Source organism: Erpetoichthys calabaricus, chromosome 5, assembly GCF_900747795.2.
Source record: "Erpetoichthys calabaricus chromosome 5, fErpCal1.3, whole genome shotgun sequence".
NCBI lineage: Eukaryota > Metazoa > Chordata > Cladistia > Polypteriformes > Polypteridae > Erpetoichthys > Erpetoichthys calabaricus.
The window spans coordinates 52,516,079-52,534,610 of NC_041398.2; the positions used below are offsets into that span (position 1 = coordinate 52,516,079).

Consider the following 18,532-nt stretch of genomic DNA (forward strand, 5'->3'; position numbering starts at 1 on the left):
TCTGATACACAGACAAACAGATTGACACTCATAGAAAGACAGACATATGTTGTTTTATATAATCAGATTAGATTATGACACTGCAAAATAATTTTACAGTTATGAAAGTAAATTCAGTATTTATTTCTGTGAACCTATTTCAACAGATTATTTATAAAACAGAAAAGAAACAAAACCTTTTTTTTAAATATAATCCTCATTTTATTAAAAGAGGTCAAATAAATTCATCATGTTGTATTTACAAAGAAAGGTAATAAATATTTTATAATAGTCATAAAATTATTTTTTGCATACACATAAAGTCATAAATGTGTCACGTTGTTAGTAGCATTTCATACACAATGAACAGAGTCCCTCAGCAGGTGAGTTCAAAATACCACCAATATCAGGACAGAAATGTGTTATCATTAGCCGCTCTGAAAAACCAGCCTTCTTCGGGCTCTCAAAGCTCAATTACCCACTAGCAGCTTTCTCTGTGGTTTTTAACATCTGTCTGAAGGTATGCTTTTTGTGCAGAGTTAACATTTTCCAAAACAATTGATCTAAGAGCTCTACTGATACTTCATCTTCACATTCTTTAGGCAAACACCTAATTGGATGAAAATGATTAAATTGCTAGTAATGGTTGTAAAGATTGGTGCTCAATCAATGATGTAACAACTTGGATCTAAAATAACATATTCAAAGCAAAGCAGTTCTTGGTATGCTAGACGGAGGTTGTGCTTCTGATACAATATCAGGCATGCTAATAGTGGCTTGCTGTGCTTTTGTCCTCTGTAATTTTCTGTTCTTTACTTAATCACAAGGCAAAAGGCTCAGGATCATTTGGCTACACATACATTCACACTATTACTCCTTTTTTTAAGTCTCCTACTCCCATTCTTAATTTTAGTGGTTTGAATGAGTTTACAAATTTAAGTTCTGATTATCACCTTGCTACTCCCGAAGAATTGATCAAAGTCTAATGAATGTCCAGTCTGTGGCCCAGATGGTAGGGGTATATAGGCTTAGGTTTAGTAATATAAGTTTTTGGCCAGTTATGTTTGTTTCGTTGTAGTTTTATTATTACTTTGGTTAGAAACAACAAATTCTGTTATTTTGAAAATGTGTATTTATAATTTTCAGGGCTCATTTTTTATGTATTGACGGCAGGCAAGGCTTGCCTATTTGGTGCTGTTGTTTAATTTTCCTGTTAAATTTGCATGCTGGTTTGCCTGTTGTTTTGCAGTATTAACGTAACCATTTTAATTTCACACTTCAGGCAGCTAGTATTCAGAACCTGTCAATGCAGTAGTACAATTTAATAATTTTAACAAAATATGCATTCAAAGTACCAAATAATTGCCTATATTTAAAAAAAAATTAACAATCATTTAAGATGGGATTTTGCTGAACAAACGTGCCCTAAATGCCCATCATGAGGAAACAAAACTTTTTATCACAGATATCATGCACTAAATGGAAACAGTTATTTTTCCAGGCACAAAGTGAGAAGCATACATCGTAGATTACCTGCCTATTTGGTTCTTTTCAGCAACACAGTTGTCATTTTAACTATCATCTATTACAGCATTAGAAGAAAGGTGTCAAAAGATTTGTGAGAGGTAAATGGATTCAGCTCATCATTGATACAAAGCCTCAAAGGATTCCCATACAAAATCTATCAATAATGAACATGGCACCATATAAAACTGAGCTTAGAGACCCAAAAGAAGTTTCCAAGGTAACCTCTTCTGTAAACAGGCCCTGGATAAAGTATTGCACTTATAGCTAGGGAATTAGCTAATGTCAAACTTATAGACGACCGCATCTATTGTTTAAAGACTCTGTGATATCCAACACAGTTGACAGAAAGAGACTTGTCTTTCCATTATTGCGTTTTTTTCCATTGACCGATAAAATTCCCATTAAGATTGTGAGCTTGTAGTTTTCTTGAAGGATCTCAAAGGATCTGTCCTTCGCCATTAATTGTAAAAGTAGTTAAAAGGTAACGACACATTTTGTTCCATTCAACATAAATTAGATAAAAAAAAAAGAAAATCCCCACAGAAATCCAGCAATCTGGAGTGATTCCCCCTTTCTTAAGTATAAAAATAAAACATCTTTTATGGTCCTTAATGATATTTATAGTGACAATTTGGAGTGTTCTTTAAAATCTGAAACCCAAGTTTCCTTTTGTGTTTTAGTTGGAGCTGACTTTCAAGCGTCGTGCTCTACGTGTCCGTTTGGTTACTGTGGTAAAGCGAAATTCCTGAAGTGGGTCTACTTTGCCCTTTGGATGTCTTTTCATAAAATGGACTTCCTGCTGGTTCTGCTGGGTTTTTGACCCCTTTTTAGGTCGTCCTTTTCGTGTGAATCCCAGATACCATCCTTTATATTTGGCGGAGACCAGTGCTGTGTAGTTGTTCTCTAAAACCTCTTCGACAAAAACACACTCTTGGCTTCTCCCATTTAACTGCAAGAACAAAATAAATACATTAATAAATACACAGATTAATGATGAAATGGTCTTATTTTAAAAGAAACAGAAAATTAAAATCCAGATCAATTCAAATATATCATTACCCTTTATTGAATTTAGAAGGTTTGAGGTGTTATTTAATGTTATAAAATATATAAATTTGAAATATGTGTCACCAAGTGTTTATTGAATGTCAATGCATAAATACATTATTGAAGTATTTTCATCCTTTCATTGTCAAATCTGCCTTTTGTAATTCAGGAGCTTTGAGAGACCAACAGCGACAGATGCATGGCAATAGCCAGTTTGTCCATGACAGCTACTCATAGAAGCCCCAATATAGTTAATCAATTGGCAACTCAAGGAACAGAGTTTTGTAATGTGTAAACAGAACCAAAGGAAACATTTTTAAACATGTAAACTCCACAAAAAAGTTTAGTTTCTTTTTGACCAAAATTAAGATCTATAGTAGGAATAAGTGCTGTGAACTCCATCACATCTTCATCATTTTTCTGATGTAATCTCTGGTTTTCTTAGAATGTAATTGTTTATTGTTATATTGAAAACTGTGTTTTTCTGTAAAATGGTCATGGATCAGTACTCTACTTTTCTACATCCTTTTGCATGCTTGTCCAGTTCAGTGATACAAGAACTTAATCACTGGGGCTATGTAAACCTAATTCTTTCAGTTAAAATTGGTATAAACATATTGAAAATCTATCTGAGAACAAATCATTCTGTAACTCATGAATATATCAAAGTCTAACTAAAATAAAAGTCATACTGACTTAATTTAATTCATGGTGATAGAGGACTGCAGCGGAAATTAGTGCAATGCAGGAAACAGAGATCATTAAAACATACCCTGCACAAAGTTGAACTATTTCTTATATGCACCATATCTTAAACTATTGCACCTCATAATGCACACTCTGTATATGTACAATAAAGGAAAGTAGTTTTATAGAATTTCTCCCATTTGAGGATGGCATGGTTATGCATTAGGTAGCATTGCTGCCTCACACATTTAGAGCCCTGTCTTGGTGTTTGCACATTCTTCCCATATGTTCTGCCTTAAATGTTTAAAATTTAATATCGGCAAAAGACTAATTCAGTAATATGCAAATCCCAGCAGGCAAATTACTGGTAGAATGATTACATTACTTTTGTAGTGTATAGTGATCTATTACATCAAGTGCATCTGTCCTCTGCTCAAATTGCTAACCTGTTATTTCACTATTATGCTTTTGTTTTAAGTAAAATGATAACCGTAATGTAAGAAGAATGTTTTCCCAGCTGCAAACATCAGAGATACTTCTCCCGCAAAATGTAACTTTTATTTAAAACAAAAACCTTGAGCATTCATAATGCTTTCAAATAAGTCTTTTCTATCTAAATGAAAATGGGTAAGCGCTGAACTATGTGAAACACATACTGTTCTGTTCATAGTCTTAAAGCGTCATTTCTAACTTGCCATACAGATACAAAAATCTTTAAAAATAAATTACTTTACATTCACTCTGAACTGCAAAATTAATGAAACAGGGAATGAATATATTTAGCCACATAGTATAAAATGTAACTTATTTTGTTAGTTTGGTGGCAGAACAACCTACGGTACTTAAAAAGGGGAATAAGAGCAAATGGAAAAATAAGGAAATGAAAAGCAAAAGATGGTAAGCTATCTGGTCACATAACATTATCTGCACATACTATGCATGTTTACCTTTTTGTCTAAGCTAATTCTTGCTTTATAGCACTGTTACACTTTACAAGTCCCTTGTGACACTCTTCGAAAAATACAACAATTTTATTAAAATCAAAATTTGCTGGTGGTAAATGTAATTCTTGCAGAGTACATAAAAACATATATATTTGTTTTTTTAGCTGTTGTTAGTTGTGCCAAGATTAGTCACCACAAACGTTACGCTTGGCATACACCAAGTAGAATTAAACATGGTCATAGACTGACTCATGTTCTTGTAAATGCAATGATGGCATTTGCTATTGTAATGTAATACACATGCCTATTCCAGATTTTTCTAATCAATGATTAATATTACATTCAAAAACAGTAATTCCTAATAGCAATTCTCTATATCTTTTTTCTTGTCCATCCATTTTCCTTTTTTTCAAATTAAATAAAAAAGAAATTTGGACTTTGTCAGACGTAATCTCTTTTTTTCTTATGATTCAAAGGTTCATACAGAACTAAGGAAGTCTACTAAGGGGGTTACTTAGTGACTTAGAAATTGTACAGGGAGAAGTGCTGCTTAGATTAAATAGGGTGAAATCTAACAATTTCTCAGGGGTAGATAACATTTATCCTCAAGGACATAAGGAAGTTAGTGAGTGCACATATAAACCCTTGGAATAAATTTTTCAAACATCCCTGAGCACTAAAGACTGAAGGCTAGCAGATATTATCCTGTTGCATAAAAATGGTGATTATATTGATCCAAGAAAATATAGACCAGTAAGCTTAATGTGCATCACAGGTAAAATACAAGAATCAATTATTAAGGAAAAAAATTAAGCAGCACATTTCTGGAAACAGACTATTAGCAAATACTCAGCAGGGTTCACATAAGGAAATATTTCACTAAGATACTGGAATTCTATGAGGAAGCAACAAAATCATTTGATCAGAGAGCTGCATGTATTGTTTATCTTGATTTTTAGAAGGCTTTTGACGAGGTATCACATGAAAAATTAGTGATTAAACTAAAAGAAGTAAGAATTCAGGGCATGGTCTTTCAGTAGATATAAAACTGGCTCAAGCACAGGAAGCAAAAGGGATAATAGTGTGGGAAACTTCTTCAGAATTAGGTGATGTTAAAAGTGGTGTCCCCCAGGAGTCAGTGCTGGGGATCTGCTCTTTTTAATATACAAAAGCGATCTGGACAAGAATATAATCAGTAAGCTGGTTAAGTCTGCAGATGATACAAAAAAGTCAAAGGGCAGATAATGTTCAATCAGATAAAATGTTACAGATGGACTTGGATAGCATACAGGCTTGGGCAGATTTGTGTCAGATAAAATTTAATGTAAGTAAATGTAAGATATTACACATAAGAAGTAAAAATGTTAGATTTGAATGCATAATGGGAGGTCTGAAACTTGAAAGTACATCTTATGTGAAAGCCGTAGGAGTCATAATGGACTCATCTCTACATACATCTAGACAATTTACTGAAGCGATTAAGAAAGCTAATAGGTTGTTAGATTATATATCATGATATTGGAGTAGAAGTCAAGAGAGGTTATGCTTAAGCTATAAAACACACTAGTGAAAATGAACTGGAGTACTGTGTTCAGTTTTGGTCTCCATATTACAAAAAAGACAAATCAGCACCGCAGAAAGTCCGGAGAAGAGCGACTTGGCTGATTCCTGGACTAAGAGGTATGAGCTATGAGGAGAGACAGAAGTAGTTAAATCTTTTCATTGTAAACAAATAGGGACTAAGAGGAGACATGATTGAAGTGTTTAAAAGTATGAAAGGAATTAGTAAGGTGGATCCCAGTTATTACTTTAAAGGAATTCTTCAATAAACACAGTTGAAGAGTTGTTAAGGGCAAATTTCACACACATTTAAAAAGTTTTTCTTCAAGCAAAGAACCATCAACACATGGGATGCATTTTCATGTAGTATGGTGGAAAGAACAACTTTAAGGACCTTCAAATCTCAGTTTAATGTTACTTTGGACAATCTAGGTAAATAGGATGGACAAGCTTGTTTGGTTGAGTGGCCTGTTCTTGTCACAGTTGTTTTAATGAACCTCATTCTGTATATCCAAAAAAAACTGAAAAGATATGTCATTTTCTAACCCTCTTAATCCAGACCAGGGACGTTTGGGGGGGGGGGTTTGGAGTATTATGCTGGAACCTATATCAGCTAACACAGGGCACAAGGCAGCAACAAACTCTGGACAAATTTCACTCAGGAAGAACTCGGGACGCAAACCCAAGTCTCCTTACTGCGAGACCACTGTGCCACCCTAATACTAATAAGTATTTTTTCTTTTTTTTTGTTCAATGGTCATTGATTGATATTTACTCAATAATCTAAGTCCCATGACATAATACCTCATTTGTTCAATATCTGCTACCGACATGACCTGGTTAAATTAAAGGCAATATATGGGTCATTAGCAGTATATCTTTTTTTAAATTAACCATGTTATAAACAATAACAAATTTAATTTATAATAATGACTCCTGAAACATGTTACTGTCATTTTTCATGATTTTATATTATGACTTTTAATATGTTTCATAACAGGCAGACTATTAATAGTTAGTTACACTCAGTTGTAATCCTTGTTAAAAATGCTTTAAAAAAATAACTTTGATATAAACATCTATTTCAGTGTATAATAAACCATGTAAAATATTCTTTGTGAAAGGTGCTCTGGAAAGAAAAATCCAGCAAACAACCCACTATGGATGAAAATGTTAAACAGCTCCAGTGATTAATGAGCATGTGCTGAAAGCCTACAAAGATAACAAGGAGTGGGGGTGTGTGCATAGACATTTGAGCAATTTTGAGCATAACATCAGTTAAATATTTCTGTGCCAAAAAAAGGAGTATAGACAGAAATACAATAATTACCTTCCCAATAATTTTTCCTCGCTTGTTCATGCAGATATAGTAACCAGTTTCCTTTCCTTTAATACGAATGCGACTTCCAAAAGATTCTGTTTCTACTATAAGAAGAGCTGAAACAAAGCAAAGAGGAAAAATTACTTCAGTGTAAGTATAAGATGCACATTCGTTTTGTATTTTCTATTACTTGTACATCATAAACATCCAGTATATAGTGCTTTTCCGATATCATTAGGCAGTAAAACATACGCTGTTACTTTTAAGAATATTCATTACCTTCAAAAAACTAAAGAACAGAGTAAAACCAAAGATGCATAAACACTACCCTTTTTTCTCTGTGATATAACCGGTGGCTTTATCTATGTGTTAAAATATAAGATTAAATGTTATAAATAAATTAGGCCTAAACAAGTGAAGGCAGAGTGAACTGTATGATGCCCTGCTGATGCCAATATGTTATGTGCATATTGTATAGTGTTGGCAGCAACTCTGAACTATTAATCAGGCATTATGAATATAACCAACCAGCCCACCTTAGAGTAACACAAGAAGGGGTAGAGTCTCAATCCTGTAATCGTGCATGTATGTTAGATATATCAGTAGATAACAGAAACTAATACCCCTTCCTTGAAGTGATACACAAAATACATCTTTCCTACATGAAACCACTCATTCATTGCCAATCTGATATTTTGACAAAGCCCGAAGAGACAGGCTATATAGACAGAAGCACTTTTCACACATAGAACCCAAGAAATTTCCAAATAAAATATCCAAGTAATTCTGAGGGATTTGCTTATTCACACACGTGAGGACAACATAGGGTCAATAAAATTCACACAAGGTATCAAAGATCCAGGAAAGTGTGCAAGGCCCGTTCAAGTACTAACATTATTGTTAATAATGCAAGCATATCTGAGATAGTTCTAATGCTATGGATGGAAAACTGAAAAGCAGAAGAACAATTCAAAATACAAGGTATCCAAATATGCATAAAACTGCTTTTTTTTACCATTTTCAAATCTCCATGAAAGTCATTTTCTACCAGAACTCCCATTTCAACAGCACTTTATTGCTGCATTAGAGCTCCACTTTCTTTACTTGTGGAAAACAGCATTTTTGCAAAGGACAGTACTCAGAAGATGTCTTCTGGTGACTGGGTTCTGGTGGATTACTTCAGAACCTGATCTTTTTAAACTGGTGCATTTAGCAAACCAATTTACGCATTATTTTCTATCTACTTGTCTACTTTTTTCTTCGTATCCCAAATCTCTTATGATTGGTTTTCTTTCATCATAATCAGCAGCTAGTTGACACAACATTGGTGACATTTTCTGATTTTGTTCACCATATATTGAGAAGTTTCCAGGTCATGTTTTCCAGAATTCATGACATTTAACCCACAAAATGATTGTTAATTTACTGTAATATTCTGTTGATGTGAAAGGGGTTAATGTATGAGAAAGACAGAGGGATGGGTAAAGTATACCAGCTCTACAGTAGATGTTAACAGAAAGACAGAAGGGCCTACAGTATTTGCTTCTCCATAATGTGCTTTGTCATCTTTTTTTAACTGTTTTTGAACAAAGAAAAGAATTTTAACTATGTGGTGCAACTGATACAATATTAGTTCATCCATATAACCATGAGACACAGGCCAATTACTCAATCTTTAATAAAATATTAATATTTTTAATCTTTTAATTTTATGTGGACCTTACACATAAAATTTTCCTAACCGTTTTCATAAAACTATGGTCACCTTAACAAGGATTAGGGAACACATTAAGAATTGGGCTGTTTCATAAACTTTGCCAATCCAGCTGCCTTAAACTGAGGTAACACAATCTTGGAATGATAAGATGGTAAATGTACCACTGAATATAATAAAATAGGCAATTTTCCAATGCCACTTTAATCAATAAGAGTGAGTACATATGTACACACATCTCCCTCATTGACTTTCAAACGGGTTCAAACTGCACAATTACTCTTACTATTACTGTGCAGTTTCTAACGCCTCCCAAAATAAGCTGGGCATGACAGTTGATAATGCTTTTATTAAGGTGGGTTTGCCATTTATCGTGAAGTATAAGTGTTATAATTATCACAAGTTCAAAATATTATTGGCAGGCATGAGTAGACATGCATTAAAACCTTACCCTAGTGAGTTTTACTTGAAGTTTGGTAAACTGTAAAATATACTACCATCATTCTAAGACTTAGCCACAGAAATATATCAGTTCAGTAAAGTTAATTTGCATACGTAATATGAAGATAAATGATTACAATAGGCTTCATTGATTTCATGCGTATAGTTACTTTCAGCCACACACTGAAGTTCAAACAATACATGTGTGCCATATTAAAAGCATTTTGCTAGCTTTTTAGCAAGAAAATTGACCCTCAAAGGATCTTATTAAAGAGAGATAAACGCATGAGTGCAACTGGAACCGATCATATTGAAAAGACATCGCAAATACTCATCTCAAAGGAAAAATTTCCAGTGCCGAGTATCTCCGGACAGAACGTGTTTTCACATGTCAAGAGGCTCAAATTGGAAATAGGAATTTTAAAAGTTGTATTCAATCCCTAGTAGAAGACACTAATGCAATTTGAGTCTTCTATTTTTATAAGCCTTGCTCAATCTCCCGACACAGAGACTACAGCTGATATAAGTTAGTGAAGAATAATAAAACATCACTTGTTTTGAGCTAACATACTACCTTAACATTTTGATTAATGGGGGAATGTTTGTTCACATCTTAGTGGCACTGGGGTGTATTGTTAGCTAATTTGATTATGATTACAAAGCAGTTTTCTTAGATAGTTAGATCAGAGTCAGTCTGACTTTGATAACAAAAAAACAAATTAATCAACTCAGTGTCATTTGCCCTTGGTTATAACAATTCCATGATGGCCATAAAACTTGAAACAAACTTAGCCTTTTTCTAAAGTCATCTGTGCTAAGATAAGATGTGGCAGAGTTCTTACTATGGACTCTCTGACTCAAGAATGTCAATAGTTGGATTAAAGATACAGAACACATTTTCAAAAGCTTTAACACATCTGGCAGTGAAAAATAAAAATCTGTAGCCTCTCACGGATTTTGCTATCAAAATGCGACAACCACTTGCTCTCTCAATTATGAGGTTTAAGATGGTCAATTCCTCCAGCCTGCCAGGGATTAGAAACTGCCCTCAGGCTCCTGGAAGAGATTATTTGTACTATGTCATCTTGACTTTAAATCAGTTCCCTGTTGGCAAAAACGCAGGTGGCCTGGAGTCAACTGAAAAGCTGGCGTTTAAAAAGTAAAATGCTTTGTTTAACTTTAATTTGTATAAGCCAAACATGTGAAAGTTATCCAACTTGTTATCCTTTGTACAAACTGTCATTTCCTTCTAAACCTGTTCTGAAGCATCCCAGTAACACTGATTTAAACTATAAGAAATATTTTGCTCTTTCATACAGTTAGCCCTAACATTCTGATGTAGCTACTTATCCCTTATGCAAATCAATACACCTTCAAACAATCATTTATTGACATAACTTATTTCTGTCTATTTGTTTATTCAATTTAATTATGTGTAAGAGACCAGTTTATCAGTATAAATCAGTACCATGTCCTGGAATGCATTTAAACAGCGCCACCTGGTGTCAAACTCATGTCAGCACTAGCTGCTTTCAGCCCCTCTGTTACATAGATCCATTAAGTGAAAAGAAATTCCTATCACTTGCATAAAAAAGAATAGTACTCAGCTAATGCTTTTATGTTATTAGAAAATGTTGTTACAAACTAGATTTATAACATTGCTTTTGAGAGGATACTTTGTGATTGTGTAGTATCACAATCAACCACCTTAGATGAGTTTTTATTCAGCCAACTTTCAAAGCCTTGTTGCAGTAGTCTCCAACAAACACTACTTGACTTTTTTCTTAATGCCTGCTGTAGTTCATTCTGTTAAGCACCAGCGTAACTATCATGCAAGCTGAAGTCACTCTTTTATGTTACATTCTTGGACTAATGAATGATTACTATTCCAGCTTTTTTGCTTTATCTTTCCTTTTTTCAAAATCCATGTCTGCTTATCTTGCTGCCAGTTTCTCCTGTTATGGTAACTATGTCAAAGGAACTGTGGCTCTTAACCAATAGCACAAATTATAGACTCTCAAGTCCACCCTTAATTGTATAACTAAAAGAAAGTGTCATCAATAAATATTAAGGCAACAAAACTCAAGTCTAAGATCAATAAGTCCTCAGTCTTTAAATGCCTGTGCTTCCACCTGTAGAAGAGGAATCTGATAGGACACAATTTAGCAGCTCCAAACAATGATGGACAAGCACTAAAGCACTCTCATCATTTTACTGAACTTGAAAAATAAAGGTTGGACAGAAAAAAATAGAGAAACCAAAAGACTAGGTAGATATCATTTAAAATCTTTCCAAACTTGTAGATGTTTCAGATAAGAAATCAAAGCAAACAACTGACCACATAATTCTCAATGAGAATCAGAGACAAGAACAACAGTCCACAGAACAATTGAAGAAGGCAGCTACCTTTTTGCCTTCAAGATGCACTTCAACTAGAAGAAATCCTCAGCAGAATCAGCACACAAGATGCTTGCCATCAACTTGCCCAGACAGAGGGCTGCTTTAAACTCCAGAACAAAAACAAAAAAGCACTAGCTACAGGATGAAATATATTTAGACATTCTGAAACAAAGGAACAACATAAATAAAATAATTATTTGAACGAGACAAAGAAGCTCCAGGCCACCTCAGATTTAAATCTGAATAAATTACCCAACTTGGGTCCTTGCTGATGAAAGAAAAATGTTAAAAAGCAAATATTTAAGCAATCCAGAGAACACAGAGGAACAACATAAACAATGCAGTGATAAATATGAGCTCCACAACCTTTGAAACGTAGAAAGGCAAGCCAAACATCTTTGGTACACTTTAAATGAAGGGTTCTCCCAATGCAACAAATGCCTTTAAACACATAATAATGGATGAAATAACTAAAATCAGAATTAGGCTTAATTATAAACTTTTTAAAAAACAAATAAACATACTTTATATGACTAAAACTTAGAATCATGTGTATATTCACAGTCCACTTAGAAGATTTTAAAAATGCAGATGAACATTGTGTATTGTCAAGTAAACAAAACTGAAGCAAAAAAGTTGAAACACTGACTGATGGAAAAATAGACTCTCCATTAATAGCAAGAAAATAAAGCTGTTTGCAGCTTCAAAAATGATATCATTATTTTATTGTTTTTTATTATTTTACTAGTTTAGTTAAAAACATATTTAGAGTTAGCTAAATATAGTAATACATTTTTATATTTACAGTACACTGCATTTTGCATTAGAACATGACAACTTCTTATCTTTCTTCTTTTTGTCATCCACTGTCCACTTTCTCTGGAACTATGAATATTTCATTTTTTTTTATTTGTTTCAATCATAAAGTGGTACAGAATTCTCCCATTAAATCAAAGCATTAATCACATGGTTTCAGGAGTTTTTTTAACAATGAATAAATAATATTTCTTATCCTTCATCATTATTCTCAGATCACATTTTTGTCATTATTTTAAAAAGCTCAAAAAGCTGGAAAATGGTGTGACATTAATAATGTATGGGGGTAACTGTTTATGTCCATTATTTTATAAATCTTCTAATCCAACTCTGGGTCACAGGGATGTGGAGGCTATCAGGTTATCTGATGCAAGGCAGTAGCAAATCGTGAATGGGGTAATACTATACCACAGAACATACTCTAACAGAACTACACTAGTGTTGTCAATTAATCTAAACTTGCATGTCTGTCCAGACACAAAGAACCTGGGTAGGACATACAAAGAATATATACAACGTGCCTAGGACTGGATTGAAACAAAGCCATCTGGGGCTGTGAGGTTGCAGTACTAACATATGTAGCATCATACAATCCATGACACCAACTTCGTAAAGAATTATATTATTGTACAAGTCAGGTTAGATTTTAACTTTATTCAACTTGTCATGTTTTAATTTTCACATTTTAAATAATTTTGTCCTGAGCTTTTTAGTCATTTTGGACTAAGATGACCCCATTTCTGTTTATCTTGGCTCATTAACATTAACCTGACAAGTTTGCATGAAAACTTGGAGTGCTGATCGATGACTAGCTGTCCTTAGGGACCATGATGCTATGGTCTCTCTGTTTTGCAGTTTAATTCTACATAATATCCACAAGATAAGACCATATCTGATAGAGTATGCAGCACAGCTTTGGTCCTGTCATGTCTAGTCTACTACAATTTGCTGCTGTTAGGAGTACTGGCACATGTCAAAAAGGTTCAGCAAATGTTTTAAAATGCAGTGGCACATGTCAGTCCTCTCTTCAGATCACTACTTTAGTTCCCTTTAAGTTTAAATTCTTGATGGTTTCCTATAAAGTAGTGAATGGATCTGTACGTGTATATACTGTATATATGGGGAAACTTGTGAGGACCTATGGTGTCTCTCAAGCACTCATGTCTGCCAATGAATTGTGTGTGGTGATGCCATCTCTGCATGGTATTAAGTCTCAGCCCAGAATCTTTTCATGTGTTGCTCCTGGCTGGTGGAATGAGCTGCCTGCTTCCATTCAGAATTTTGATTCCCTCAATGTGTTTAAAAAGCATATGAAGACTCTTTTGTTTGGTGAATTTCTGTCTATAGCTATTAGGTTTCATTATCTAGAAATTGTAACTCTCTTCTGTTTGTTTTCTGAGCTCTCCAATTGTGATGATCAATTATGTTACCTTGTCTTGTAACACATGTTCCCAAGCAGTGATATTACTTGATTATGTTAGCCTCTTTTGTAAGTCGCTTTGGATAAAAGCATCTGCTAAACAAATAAATGTAAATGTAATTTAATATCACTGTATATTTATATACTGTACAGCCAAAAGACACAAAGGTTTGGTGAATTAGCTTTGAAAACTGGCCTTAATTTGTACGTGCATGTGAGTGTGTTTACCCTGTGATGCACCTGTCCAGGGCTTATTCTTGCTTGATGGGATTGGCTCTGGCTCCCACACAATGTTGCACTGGATATACAATCTTTTAGTTATACCTTTTCCCAGGTTCATATATATTTACAGTATATATAAACAGCTATGCAAAGGTAACTAAAGCTACAGTGCTATTTTCTTAAATGTATTCTCACATTTGCTTTTATATATTGGTTTCTAAATGTTTAGCACTAAGAATAAAAACCTTATTAAAAAACTTATTACAACAGTTAACAAAATTATTGGCCACCAGAAGTCCCCTCTCACTCAGCCTTATTACAATCAGATTTATAATTACTCCAGATTTCTGTGGTTGGAGAAGCAGTACTAATACTCAGAGTTCAGTTCCAGATGATGCCATTGGTTTCAAGACTTGACTGAATAAGATATAAGAACTCTTCTATTGCTAGTGCCATTAGCACTAATGGACATTGGCATTAACTCCAAAGGACACTACAAAAAGTCACATTTCCTACTGACGGAAAGCCAAGTGAGAGATTTAGCCTACTTCAATGCATCTAATTTCAATCATTGACTTATCTTACAAGGGCGGAATGGTGGCACAGTGGTAGCACTGCTACCTTGCATTTAGGAGACCTGGGTTCACTTCCCGGGTCCTCCCTGTGTCTGTGTGGGTTTCCTCTGGGTACTCTGGTTTCCTCCCAAAGTCCAAAGACATGCAGGTTAGGTGCATTAGCGATTCTAAATTGTCCCTAGTGTGTGCCTTGCAATGGGCTAGTGCACTGCCCGGGGTTTGTTTCCTGCCTTGCGTCCTGTGTTGGCTGGAATTGGCTCCAACAGACTCCTGTGACCCTGTAGTTAGGATATAGCATGATGGATGGACTTATTTTACTGTTACTTCATACAGTTCATTAGATGACTGAAGGGATTGAAATGTCATAATAAGGTGAGCCTTCCAGAGGAAAAGTGTATTTCTGTATATTACTACTACACAAGAGTTCTCTCTACAGATTAAAAGGCATCCGTAACACATGCACTTCAGAACAGGTAGTCAGCCTGAAGGTAAGCATGTTTGGGCCCAGCCAATACATGAATGGGTAAACAACCAGAAAGAACTTAGGTTACTGCTGGAAGAGGTGTTGGTAAGGCCAGCAGGGGGTGATTATCTTGTGGTCTGAATGTCGATCGCAATGGTCCAGTGCAGAGACGGGGACACTGTGCTGCAAAAAAGGGACCGTCCTTCAGATGACATGTAAAACTGGCACAAAATGGCTGCCGTCGCATCATTCAGGTGGATGCTGCACATTACTGGTGGTTGAAGTGGCTCCCTACTCACTATATAAAGCACTTTGAGTAGTGAGAAAAAAGCTATATAAATGAAAGGGTTATTATTAATAGTATTATTTTTTATTAAAGTGTATTTATCCTGAACTAACAGAGGTAGACTAAAATAGAACAAGCTCTAAGGAATATTTAATTATATTTGAAGCAAAACTTCAACAAAGTTAAAAATTTGCTGCTAATTTTTTTTTTTAATAAATCAATTTTTGCAATGTGCAATAACAATGTAGTTATTGTGAAGTGCAAGGTCTGTTTAAAACAAATCTGTAACATAGACCTTCAGTATATGACCAAAAAGAAGAGAAATTAAAGGGAAAGAATTTAAAATTCTTATTATAGTCTAACAATGTTGTTTTGTGTACCAGAATAGGATACCAATCTAAATTAAAAATATTTAAATTCTCTAAATTTAATTCATATGAAATTAATTTAAAATGAAATACTGTTTACCTGTACTTTTGATGCACACATTTAAGGCCTGAAACTTAAAAGGCTGGGTGTAATTTGTAATAATTTTTAAAGACAGCAATGTATATACAAGGTGTATGAACATACATCCATTCATTACCAAACTTAGCACTAAGGGAACAGAGGCCAATACTTGGTACAATCAGCACAAGGAAAGAAGCATTCATCGATGGGCATTGTACATACAGTACATACATATTTTCTTAAACCATCTTATTTCAAGTTACTGTTACACTGGGCAAGAGCTTGTCCTATTAGCAGTAGGTGCAAAGCAAGAATGGGTATTGTGTAAAATTGAACTACCCATTTGTATTTATAAGCTAAGAAACATTTAAAAACTTGTTTTATTATACAAATGCCTCACAAGGTGAAAGCAATAGCTTAAAAATCAACAAAACTGAATCCTTTAAAAATTTATTAAATCAGCAAATCTGTCAGTTGCAAAACTGTATAATGAAACAGAAGATAGTGAAAATGAATTCCAGCATGTAACATACTGTAAATATAGAATATGCAAAAGTATTACTGATGAATCTCATCCAGAAAACATTTTCTGTAATGACCAGTCTGACAAATTATTTAACAAAGCAATTATTCTTACAGTGCACTTAAACTGAGTATATAGTATACTTCATAAAACTGGAAGAAACAGAATAAGAGAACAATGACTATAACTGGTGGTTCACATTGAATAAGAAGGTTTGGTTTTTAAAGTCAAGACAGAATAGGCAGATTGTCTGGATTTCAGTCTAACAACTGAAGGATTTCCCTGGACAACAACTGTGCTGTGCTCAAGCGTACTGCTAGTTTGAACAAGCAGAGGAAGTTTTAGGAATTATTTGTGGCTGTGAACTGCAGACACTAAATCTCTGAGATTCACACAAGCAGAAGCTCCTTAAAAAACTTCTATAAAATGTTATCAGTTTAAGCAATCACCTGTAACATTGCAGCTCAAATTAGGATACTAACCATTTTTTCATAAGTACTTTGTAAAAACACCATATATGGAAGATGCTGTGTATATGTAACATAAAAAATATTGATAGATTTGACCAGGACAACCGAAGCAGGCTTATTTTAACCAACAGTATCACTGATCAGTAATTTTCATTAAGACTTCCCTTTGATTTCTATATATACCTATTCATTTATAGGACACAAAGACATTTATTTTTTTCTCAATTAAATGTCACTGACCAATAAGTCCAGTTGGGTTCCTTCTAATGAATACTTTTGAATCCAACTAACTGTTATGTGTGCCATTGTTAAATATTATAATTGTGAATTGTTTTTTTCTTTCCACTCTTTGTAGCTAAACTATACTGCTAAATAATTCTTTCGTACCATACTTGCCCCCATCGTCTCCATTTGCGTTGATTTTCTTTCCAAGGATCTGTACATGTCTTCCTGTTGTCCTGCTATACAGTTGATAAATTCTAATTTGCTTTCGGCTCAGATCATCTGGGTTTCGGGTATGATTCTCAACATAAACCCGGAAGTCTGCAGCTGTCTGCTGGGATTCCTTTAAAATAAGGAGGAAATGCTGGGTTAGGCATGGTGATTATCTTTCTTCACATCAGTCCATTTTAATTTGGACAATTAAAAATGAGAGACACATGACAATTACAACACTGCTGTATGGAACAAAATTGGCCTTCAATACTGAAAAATGTTACAGACAAAATGTGAAAGATGAGTTTATTTATTGATATTATACAAAAGTACAAGGTAATCCTAATGAGCTGGACCCTGAGTTATGATGTATCACAGTATTCCTGGATAAATATATGAACAAGTGAGTCATGGCAAGTAGAAGAAAAAGCCTAATATACTGGAACAATTACAGCGAAACATTGAACAGGAAATTGCTGCCATCACTCCTACAATGAATGTGATTGGATCATTTACACATCTATCAAGGTATGCACTCTATTTATTTAATTTCTATTGCTTAATTATTACGTGAACAGCACATCATAGCTTGGGGCCCTGCCCATTAGTATCTCCCTGTAGTATTTGCAGCAAGGGGTGCCATGTACAATCCATCCACCCCATTGTTTCCTAACCCAATTAATCCAAAAAAGTCATGACAGAGGGGAGCTTATATGCCCTGTGATTTTCAAAAGTGATAGAATTGATAATGCTCATTTCCATTCTTGTTTCTCTTAAAAAGGGCATCTTGCATTCTCGAAAGAGTGTGATTACTGAAAAGATTTAGTGTGTTTAAAAGAATAAAATGCCCAAAGAAAGACAGTATACACGTTGAGATGCTCTTTCTTCACTGTATTAAAGACTGAACAGTAATTGTTTTACCTGGTTAGGCATATTCAAGTCACATTATTACTGCTTTTCATTTAAAAAAGTTATCAATTAAAAATTGTTTATTAGTCTCTAAAATACTTGGTAATGGTACCTTTTGAAAAGGTTAAAATAAGGATTGACTGATTAGATTAAAAAAGATCCGCAAATTCAAGGTAGGGCTTTGTGTTCAGAATACTCTTCTCAGGACAATCCCATAATGTTCACTGCCCTTTCCGTACATCATTTTAAGTTTGTAGTGCCCTGTAAATTTCTCACAACTCCACTGATCATATGTACTGATGTCACTGACAAGCTTTAAATCTACAGTAATATGATTTTTAGT

General features: G+C 34.3%; 1 protein-coding gene across 2 annotated transcripts in view; it reads right to left on the minus strand.

Moving 5' to 3' along the window:
- Positions 1 to 200: 200 nt before the first annotated feature.
- The window catches only part of fgf24 (fibroblast growth factor 24), a 29,717-nt gene continuing 11,385 nt past the window's right edge, over positions 201 to 18,532 (minus strand). The window contains exons 3-5 of one of the 2 annotated variants that reach the window (XM_051927666.1): positions 17,242 to 17,410; positions 7,075 to 7,181; positions 201 to 2,455 (exon numbers count right to left, since the gene is read on the minus strand). In XM_051927666.1, the coding sequence (XP_051783626.1) occupies positions 2,183 to 2,455; positions 7,075 to 7,181; positions 17,242 to 17,410 (549 nt within the window). In that variant the 3' untranslated portion in view covers positions 201 to 2,182. Of the gene's footprint in view, positions 2,456 to 7,074; positions 7,182 to 17,232; positions 17,411 to 18,532 lie in introns of both variants that reach the window. The other variant, XM_028801526.2, reaches the window with a different exon arrangement.